Here is a 10,758-nt window from a genome sequence, read left to right as displayed (position 1 = left end):
TGGTGACAGGGGGTCATCCTCTGAAGACATGGCTCATGACACCAGTGAGTAATCCAAGGGGTCATGCGGAGGAACGATACAATGAGAGCCATGCGGCCACCACAGTGACCATCGAACAAACTATAGGCCTGCTTAAGATGAGGTTCAGGTGTCTTGACCGCTCAGGTGCAGCACTGCAGTACGCACCCTCAAGGGTTGCAGGAATAATTGTCGTCTGCTGTGCCTTGCATAACCTGGCAACTGAAAATGGAGAGGCACTGGAGAAGGATCAGTGTCATCGCGATGTGTCATCAGATGACGATGATGTTTCTGATGATGAAGCTGGACACCACTGACTTGATGGTCATGGAGAGGAAGCTGAATTTAATTTGGATCTAAGTGCTCGATAGACAAGGGTGTCTTTAAGAGGCAGACGTTTCCATTGAGAGTCTGTAAATTTTCGCACAATTGGGATTACCGTATGACAAGACTAATTGTGAGGCTCTGAAAGGGCAAATTCAATCACCTTCACGGGGAGAGAGAATGCAACGATGCAATCCTTCACATCATGAGGAACATCACCCAGGTGTGAGACCTCACATGTTGAACTACTTTTGTTGAGCAACGATGTTGGAATTGACTTCAGGAAAGCCATGACAAAATCTCAGAGAACCCGATTTTATTACAATATTTTATAACACATTCAAATAAAAAACCTTTCAATTCACCCTGTGAACCATTAGTGATGTTAAAGTGGTTTCTTAAATCTTTTCCACGTGCTCTTTCGGGTGCATGATCCCTCGCTACCAGACACACCAGAGGCAGGAGGCTGAACTGTTTGCTGCCCTGCTTGTGATGACTTTGGCGGACGTCCTCTGCTTGCTCACGGCCGTGAGGGCCCCGGCATCTCAGAGTTCTCCTGAGAAATCTCATGAGTACCCTGTAACACCCTGGGATTTCGCTGATCACATGTCCCTGGCAGAGGGAGCAAGGAGCTGGAGGATGCATCAGAGGCACCCTGAGAGGAGCTCCCATATGCGATCTACTGCCCCTGTGCCCTCGTGAGGCTCGGACGATCCTCCATGGTGACATCAGAAGGATGAGCGGCCTCAACCTGGCGCCAGCGCATCAGATTCTGCTCTCTGATGCTCTGGTCCAGGGAGGTCACAATCAATCTGACGTCACGAAGTGCATCCAGAACTGGCCCTTCCACTGAGGCCGCCAATCTGTCAATGGGGGAAGCCAGATGTTCAATTGCTTGAGAGTGAGCAGAAATCATACTCTGGATGGATGTAGCCAGAGTTTGATTAATTCCGCGCATTGTTTCAGGCAGCTCCGCCAGATTTTCAAGGACCGCTTGCTGCACCTGCAACATCTCCCGCCGAATGGATGTTCTCAAAGGCATGTCATCAGCTTGCTGCTCTGCACTGGCCTGGCCTCCCACACTCCTCCGACTATATGAGGCATCGGCCGATTCTGCCTCCGGTGGCTGGCCTGGCACCTGTGCTGTGCTGACACCTGGATGTGAAATCAAATCCACGGACACGCAAATCCCAACCGAGGTGTCTATCTGCGCTGGTGCTTGGTGCGTCACGAAGATGTGACAGTGCGCCCTCTAAGGCGCTCTCCTCAACCTTAGAGGTGGATGGGTGGTACAACTGAGACGCTTCCTGTTCCATGCAGTCGGTCACCTGCTGGGAAAATCATATTGATCAGTTTGATCAGAAAGCCAGAGTGAAGAACATGTATTTGAGTCCATTATGGTCACATCAGTGTGATGGGACTTTTGAGGGCTTAATTATGTTCATTAGTAACTCATAACAACATTGGCCCATCAACCTCCCCCACCCTGACCCCTCCCCCCCCCGAAATGCACTAATACACCACTTTCTGGATCACTCACGATCATGGCCATGTCCACCGGCCTCGCCATCTGCTACGGCTCGTCCTCCTTCCTCCCCTGCTATCAACAATGCGTCGTCGTCCTCCATTCTACTGAGGAATGCTGGACAGGCCACGCCACCACCTGTCCGGGACCCCTCTCGGGCGTTGTGTGCCCTCTTTTCCTAAGGAAAGAAAAAAATTAGGTCAAACATTTTTTTGCGCATTTCACGCAATCACCCAAATAGGTTGATGTGGCTTTTAACTGCTGTGCCATTGCTGAGCGTGCCCTCATCAATCCCTCCTTAACGTTCATCTCACATATGCCCATCTTGCATCCCAATGCAAGGAGGCAGCCAGGCAATGATCTTGCAGGGGTTCCACACTGCATCATGAATACAAATACACCCTCCCTTGACAAAATAACGATTAGATGAATGAGGAATGCCCCTTACCCGGGCAGAGCGAAGCAGGTCATTGAGGTGCTTGCGGCACTCTATCCATGTGCGCCGAACGACGCCACGGCTGCTGACCTCCTCCGTGACCTCCAGCCAGGCCGTCTTTGTCACTGGCGACGGTCGCCTTCTACCATCTGGGTTGAAGAGGATATCACGCCTCTCCTCGACCGCCTGAAGGAGGACCTGTAGTGAATCATCTGAAAAACGGGGGGCTGAGCGAGTGCTTCTCCCCTCCATGACTTCCTCCACCTGTGTTTAAATCTCTAACTCCTTCTGCACTAACAGAACTGTAGCCTCTTAGTGAACCACAACTACTACTGCTGATTTTTAAACAATGAATGAGTACCTGGTCAATTTCATTGAGGTAAACATTTTTCAAGGGTTTACGTCAGACATTCCGGATGTGGCTCCGCCCCCAATGATATATATCTTCCCGCCCGCACCAGCCGATTCAGGTCTCAGTTACGCCGCGGGGCCGCTAATTGGCTGCCCCGCGCGTGATGTCGGTGGATAGGAGACGCAGCGCGGAAACGGAGGCCGCATCCGTTTGAGTTCCACCCGTGCCGGAGCCAGCGATTACGGTAAAATTCCGGCCACTGAGTTTTAAGAGTTTACATTTTGAGAACAGGTGCATATGCTTGGGTTGAATTCCTTGAACATTGAAGGAGGGAGGGTGATCTAATCCAGGTGTTTCAAATGATAAAGGGATTTGATTGAGTCGGTAAGGACCCCCCCCCCCCCCCACCCCCGCAACACCATGGGCTGGATTTTACCAGCCTTTCGGCGTCGTGGATCGTGCTTCTGAAGAAGGGTCACTGACCTGAAACATTAACTCTGTTTCTCTCTCCACAGAAGCTGCCAGACCTGCTGAGTATTTCCAGCATTTCTTGTTTTTATTCCCATAAAATGCTTGATGCCATACTTGGTCAAATCCTGCCTTGATGTCAAGGGCAGTCACTCTCACCTCACCTCTGGAGTCTAGCTGTTTTGACCACGTTTGGATCAAGGCTGTAATGAGGGCAGAAGCTGAGTGGCCCTGGCGAAACACAAACTGAACGTCAGTGAGCTGGTTATTGCTGATGAATGATGAATTAATTCTTTGGTTCATTCAGAGAATTGCACTATTATAAATCTGTTATATCATCATATATAAATTCAGCAATCAGAGGGTTAAGATACCAGTTGTTCATTCGCTAGCATTTGTGATAAAAGATGGTTATCTGTCAACGGTACAGGAATGTGGGAAATCAGATAGGTTTACCTCAAAAGAGCATAAATTATGTGTATGTCATGCAGCCATTTGTGAACGCACTCAGCTAAGCTTAGCTTTCTGTCTTTCTGAGATATTATTTGAGATTCTGTATAAAATTGGGCATTGTTTAAAATTGTTAACATACTTTTGAGGGCAGATATTGGATCAGGTTTCATTAGTTGTACTGAATGCAGCTTGGTACATTTTGGTCAGCTTAAGTGAAACTGGCCCAATGTGGTATATCATGAAAAGCTGGGCACCTTAAAATCTACAAACTACACTCAAATTACTTAAACCTGTCTGTCAGTTTGAATGTAGAAGAAGAATGTAAATTCATTCCCTCAGATGCAATAGAATTACTATTTATCTTTAGTGAAATAATGGAGGGAGAAGGCTGAACATGTAGAAAGCACAAATTAAGCTCATGGTATCTGATTTTCCAGCTTCTAAAGATAATAGTGGGTAGAAATTGGACTACAATGTGCCCATTTCCAGATGGAAAATGGTGTCGTAATGACAAATGTCACTGCCCTCAGGACACTTGAAAAATATCCAATTTCATATTGGCCTCAGACAATATTAAGGTGTCCAGAGCGTTGTCCAAAACAGACATTAGGCCCCTTTCATATACAAATGAGGGGTCAATGCATTCATTTAAGACTCCTCTGAAAAACTAGGCTGCCCTGAGATTTTCCTGGCATGGATGGGGTCCAAAAAGTAAGTTAATTTTTTTATAACTATTGCGTTGAGCCTGGAAGAGCAGCAACGTACTGAAATCTGCTGCTTTCTGCAGCCACAACTGCAACAGGCAAGGACCACATTGCTGGTAGCTTTGACGGTGACTGTGGTAATGAACTTTTGTGCATCTGGCTCCTTCCAGACTGGAGCTGGAGATATTTGAAACAACCTGCAGTTTGCCATCCACTGTTTTGTGAGGATGGGAGCTAACTATATTTCATTCTCTTTTGCCACAGAGAAGCAGATGGAGGGAGAACATCACTTCGCCAGGATTACAAGCTTCCCCAGAGTGTAATGTGCTATTGACTGCACACACATGGCTTTGTAGGCACCACATGTCAACCCGACTCTATACTGGAACCCAAAAGGATTCCATTTGCTCAACATCCAGCTGGTGTGTGGCCATAGGCAGAGAATCATGCGGGTCAATGCTCAGTATCCTGGCAGCAGACATTGTGCTTCAAATCTGCAGCAGTCTGCTACGTCAGCTGCATTTGAACCAGCATGCCAAATCAAAGGGCGTCAAAGCCTATTTTCTGATCACATTGTGCAGAAATCCAGTGTGTAACACATGTTCACATGCACGCCATGCATACAATGACAGTCATGCTGCTGCACGAAATATGAGACAGCAGACCATCGGCATGCTGAAATACTACTTCCACTGTCTGAACTGCTCTGGAGGACTCAGCAGAGCAGGTGACAAGGTGCATTGTGGTCTGCTGCATGCTGCACAACCTCACCATCATGAGGGGACAGCCCATGCCACTAGCTGTACAACAGGCAACTGAGGAGCAGGAGCAGGAAGAGAGGCATGAGGAGGAGCGTAAGGAGGAGGACGAGAAAGAGAGGAGGCAATCTGGACAGCCCCTTTCTGCCCAGGCTGTCTGTAAAGAACTCATCCAAGTGTGATACCAGTAATTGAAACCTCAATTCTCCATTCACTAGCAGTCCCATACCTTACCTTCACTCTGTCATTGACCATCACAGTGTCCTCTTGGCCACAATGAAAAAAAAGCCACCACAAAATAAACATTCCAAACCAAATTTATAAGTCAAACCATCCAATATCCAAAAGTCAACTGTTACCCTTGTGCATTTCCTTAGTGCCTGTCTTCCATGTGCTTTGCCTGTCATAGCGCTCCTATGCACTGCTACATGAGTGACTGCGTGTGGCTGGTAGAAGACTGATGCCTTTCAGTGGAGGAGACAGCAGATTGTGTTGGAGGATGATCTCAAGCAGCTCTGGGCCTAGAAGACCCAACTGCAGACTACACCATCTCGGCATGGGCGTCAGCAGTCTGGGCTGGCTGGATGACAGGAAAGGACACTTTTGGAGAGGCAGGGATGGGAGGAAGAATGCTGTCATCCTGAGAAGGACATCAGGTTTGTGCTCCATGGAGCCACTGCAACTCCTCCAGAGCAGTGCTTCAGCAATCTGAGTAATCTGTTGGAGGACACTATAATCCATAGCCATGATGGAAGCAAGCTGATCTTTCAAGGCAGCAAGATGATCTTACATATCTTCAGACTGAGCTTCCACTGGACTTCTGGTGGAAGCTACTTGTGCTGCACTGGAAGCTGAGACATTGGTCATCAGATGCAGCATTATGGTACGGTCCACAAGTTTGCTGATGGATTTGGTCACCACTTCCATGCTGGAAAGGATGATTTCCAAGCTGTGCGTAAAGCCCTGTGCCAAGTTGGTGCTGGCCTCCTCAATGTTCTTTGACACTAAGCATCGGCCTTCGGGCAGGCTTCCCAATGCATGGGAGGGAGGATGGCATGGGGAGGGGGAGAACAGCATGGCGGGGTGGGGCGGCATGGGGGGAGGATGGCATGGGAAGGGGGGAATTCATGGGAGGGATGGAATGGGGATGTAAATGGGATGGAATGGGGCATAGGAAGAAAGGGTAGGATGGGAGATGAGATAGGGATGGTATGCAAAGGATGAAAGGAATGTGATAGCTATGGCAAGAGTGGGATGCATGGGAAGGATGGAATGGTATGGAATAGGGGTTTAATGAAGTACTGTTGCAATAAAGATTCTAATTTCACTGCAAATGTTTTACGGGTCTCTGCTAGTAGTACTATAACTTTAAGTGGCGTCTTCTGGGATCTTTTTTCGTTCTTGTTTCTGCTGTCTTGTAGTCAGAGGCTTTAACTAGCTCAGCAAATGTTTCCGAAAAGAAAACTATGGAGAAACCCTCTTTGATCATTGACATCTTTTTTTAAAAGTATCCCCTGTAAACTAATCATAGCAGGGTGCAGATGAAGTGGGAGGTAGTCAGCCTAGATAAATACAACCACAATACCCTGCATAGCCCATTTACTATGAAGCAATGTCCCAACATACTGCATAATAGATGAATGTAAAGAAATAAACAGAGTCAGGAAAGAAGGGATTAGGAGAGATGATTGAAAGCTAGGTCAAAAAGTTGGGTTTTTGTAGGTGTAATAGGAGCTGGGAAGGTTTAGAGATGGAGGACTAGAAATTTGATCACGTAGCATCACCTCGTGCTGCGCTTGGGACACCTACTACCGCTTCCCGGGGACGCAATGCGCTGCAGCTGTTTCCAGCGCAGCTCATGCAGTGTTACAGCAGAAGAAGGGAGTGAGCTTGAAACGCACTAACCTGATGTCACACAGTCAATTGGCTGATGTGATGTCAGGATTCCAAATTCAGACCACACAGGTCCTGTGTCTGCATTTGTTCATCGCTCTTCAAAGGTCCCCCATGTCAAGCTGGGCCCTGCAGTAACATTCCTTAAAGGGATAGGCATCTGAATTGGAGGTAAGGTCGTTTTTGACAACTTTATCAATTGTGTTTTCCAACATCTTGTTAATAAAAACAAGAATTGCTGGAAATACTCAGCAGGTCTGGCAGCATCAGAGTTGCGTTTCTCTCCGCAGATGCTGCCAGACTTGCTGAGTATTTCCAGCATCTCTTGTTTTTATTTCAGATTTCCAGCATCTGCAGTATTTTGCTTTTATTTTGTCTTTCTTGTTAAGCTCCTGGATTTGCTGCTGAGTGTTTCTGCATTCTCACAGGGATGGCAGAGGAGTAGGTAACCTGTCCACACAAAGGCTGTAACAGGTAATTGGGCTGCAATGGTAGTGCCTTTGGGTCTGCAGCATGCCAGGGAGATGGTGCAGAGGCTGCAGAGAGGGCAAACTCTGTGCAATGCCCTCTGCCGGCTTGGAATAGGACTCCTCCATGCTCCTTGACAGTGACAGAAGGCTGTCTGGTAGGTCTGCCAATGCACACAGCATCTTGGTGTGCATGCTCATCAGTGCTCTGCTGTATGCTGCCCATCAAGGTCTTCATCTGAATTGTCTGCACAGGACTTGTCTGCAATCTGGTGTAAGGGAAGGCGGGGTGGGGTGTAAAGAAAGAGGTCCATGGTCACACCTTCAACAACTTGCTCATCATGCCAGATAGCAGGATGGGAATCTGCTGGGAGTTGAGAATGGGTATAAGGTAGGAACATACTGTCATCCTCAATGTTCTTAGTGACACCAGATGCCAGGGGTCCCGTTGCAGACGGACCCATGATGCTGAGAGCTATCTGTGTTTGGGTGATGTGCCTGCCACAGCTGAATAACTGGACGTATGTGCGAGCAGCAAGAAGTGGGTGTGAAGTTGACAGCATTGGTAGCTATGTGAGGATGAGGTGGAGTATCTGTATGTTAGGTGTGAGTCCTGGGTGCCAGGGAGTACTGCTGGGAGAGTGATGAGGGTGTAAATTATTGAGCAGTGTGAGAGGTTGGTAGTTTGGTAGGTAAGAGATGTCATGTGAAAATGGATTCCCAGACGTTGACCACCCACGTGAGGTCATTTGGCCTCTAATGGCACTGCTGCCAGGTCCTTGGATCTAGAATCCGGCCATTAACCAATCTGGCCACCTCCACCCATTCCCTTCTGAGGGTGGTTCTTGAGGCCATCCTGGCCCAACGCGGAACCATGGCATCTCTCCTCCTGTCCATCTCCACCACTAATGCCTCCAACATTGCATCTCTCACCCTGAAACTCTCTCTCTGCCCTGCTGTTTAATTTTCTGGTGTTTTAAATTGCCATAATTATCTTCAGTGCAGCTTCCCTGTAAGAGGGACAGCCTGATTTTAAGAAGGGGAGGCTAACTGCACCATGCTGTTTCTAAATAATGCTGCCGGGACCGGGCTGAGCACAGAGGTCACAGGCAGCATTTAGGAGAGGAGTGCAGCACGGGAGTCTGTCGGGCCAATGTTACAGTCATCTGGATGAGGTGGGTACACCAAATTCATGCTACCCACCTTGATTTTAATGGGTGCTGCTAGGTCATGATTACAACACCTGTGCCCAAAAAATAAAGCTATCCTGTTTCTAGCCTGCCATCCCAGTAAGAGAAGGGTGGCTGAGGTTCTCCCACTAGAGGTGGGAAAAAGGAAGGGACGGCGAGGGGGCTGGGTTGCACACAAGGAACATCATTTGTGGAAAAGAGTGTAAGACTGGAGAATTTGCAGAGGTAGGGTGGAGCAAGGTCATGGAGAGATACGTAGTCTAAGATAAGAATCTAAATGGATTGCACTCTAAGCCATTCTGTTCAGGTCATTGCAATATTTTCTATATTGAGTGAAGGTCGTGGGGGAAATAACCATCCTTGCCAACTCTCTCCAGGCTTGCTGTACATTGGCTATTGGATTCTTGTTCCTAGACATACCTAGTAACTTATTTTTTGCTTGCAGCAATTTCAATATCTGCCACAAGTGAAGACAACCTTATCGCAGAACATGACATGGACTGCAAAAATATTTACAAGTTGGAGCTTATGGAGGGTTTGTGGAAGAAAATTCCAAATGTTAATATCGTTCATATGACAAATTTTTCTAACTTCTCCTTTATTTTTGCACTTAAGTTTGTATCCTCTCATCACAAACTCCCTGATCAGTTGAAACAATCTATTGCTACTTACATCATCATATCCTTTGAAGAATCAAGATTAGGTCACTCTTTAAATTTCTCAGTTTTAATGGAAGTAAATCCAAACTTCAGAACTGTAAGTCTTCGTCCCTGCTATTCTATGCCTTTACATTCAAAACCAAGCATTCTATTTTCCTTGGAACTACAACCTGTGTTCCTACACATTAAAGTTCTCCTGCTCCTCTAATCTGTTGAAGAAAGTGATAATTTCAATGTACAGAGAGAAAATCTGTAAAAAGAAAGCAATGGTTGCAAGAGCTTAGAATTTTTTAAAAAGGAAGGGAAAATATTTTATTGTAATGACCTATAAATAAATTCAAGCCATTCATTATACCAACCATGGAGTTCCTGTCTCCTTTGAGATGGTGTTTTTATTTATTATTTTTAAAATTTATTTAGATATACAGCACTGAAACAGGCCCTTCAGCCCACCGAGTCTGTGCCGACCAACAACCACCCATTTATACTAATCCTACATTAACCCCATATTCCCTACCACCTACCTACACTAGGGGCAATTTACAATTGCCAATTTACCTATCAACCTGCAAGTCTTTGGCTGTGGGAGGAATCCGTAGCACCCGGTGGAAACCCACACGGTCACAGGGAGAACTTGCAAACTCCGCACAGGCAGTACCCAGAACTGAACCCAGGTTGCTGGAGTTGTGAGGCTGCGGTGCTAACCATTGTGTCACTCAAATTTATTTTGAATGAAAGGGTAACAGAATTCAAAATAGTTGGTAATATACTCTGGGCAGAATTTTACCATGTGCCCCCACATTAGGCTGAGAAACAAGCCAGGAGCCTACATTTTCCAGCAGCAGGACCAGCTTGGCGTATTTACTGCAGGCGGTCTCCTAATTGACTGCCTGCGGACTTGCCATCCAATTAATGATGTTGGGACGGCTCTGATGCGGCTCGCTCAATCAGAGGGGTCAGCAGTCCCATCGGGAGAGGTGGTCGTCACTGAGGCAGGCAGGCAGGAGACCTTGAAGGCAGTTAAACAGGGAAGCTCCCTCGCACATGTAAGTAAAAATTAAAATTTAGGGGACTGAGGGTGGTAGGCCCTGCGGAACAGAGGGGAAACCCAATTAGTGGGATTGCTGGGGCCACGCAGGCTTCCTTTCATGCCCGTGGCCCCTTCTTTGGGCCATGGAGCCTTTGGTCATCTGTACTTTGCACTTGCTACTTCTAATTTTGTTCTGCTCTATTTTTTCTTTTCTTTGAAGGTGTGCTCTGAATTATTTTCAGACTCCTTTCTGCTTTGATCTGTTTAGCTGAAGAACAGGAAACCACAATGAGTGAGATGTGAGAGTTCACTTCTTAGGTATGGGAGGCTTCATTCTCTGATGAAATATATTGGTTAATATTGCAGACACAAGTGTCAGTTTCTACATAGGCCATACTCAGGTCTTTATGTATTTTTTTTAAAAGTCTTAACATGTTTCCTTTCAGGTTATTTTTGTTCACAGCAGAGTTTGAGAAAATTC

At 46.8% G+C, this 10,758-nt stretch overlaps 1 protein-coding gene across 1 annotated transcript; it reads right to left on the bottom strand.

Moving 5' to 3' along the window:
* Window positions 1–701: 701 nt before the first annotated feature.
* Window positions 702–5,965, bottom strand: LOC137372374 (uncharacterized). Its single transcript, XM_068036266.1, has 4 exons — window positions 5,829–5,965; window positions 3,139–3,415; window positions 1,883–2,045; window positions 702–1,670 (listed from the first exon to the last, which is right to left on the bottom strand). Exons 1-4 carry the CDS (start codon window positions 5,963–5,965, stop codon window positions 1,615–1,617), a joined length of 633 nt encoding a protein of 210 aa, XP_067892367.1. The 3' UTR covers window positions 702–1,614.
* Window positions 5,966–10,758: the final 4,793 nt, after the last annotated feature.

The sequence above is a fragment of the Heterodontus francisci genome, chromosome 7, assembly GCF_036365525.1.
Source record: "Heterodontus francisci isolate sHetFra1 chromosome 7, sHetFra1.hap1, whole genome shotgun sequence".
NCBI lineage: Eukaryota > Metazoa > Chordata > Chondrichthyes > Heterodontiformes > Heterodontidae > Heterodontus > Heterodontus francisci.
Note: the sequence above shows the minus strand (reverse complement) of the source record. Positions and strands in the feature narration are given on the sequence as shown.

Coding starts and splice junctions, on each gene's coding strand:
- LOC137372374 (XM_068036266.1), bottom strand. CDS start 5,965: ATGGAAGTGGTGACCAAATCCATCAGCAAACTTGTGGACCGTACCATA. Junction 2,046..3,138: donor AAACAGAGTTAATGTTTCAG/GTCAGTGACCCT, acceptor TTCTTTCCTTAG/GAAAAGAGGGCACACAACGC. Junction 1,671..1,882: donor CGGTGGACATGGCCATGATC/GTGAGTGATCCA, acceptor TTTTCCCAGCAG/GTGACCGACTGCATGGAACA.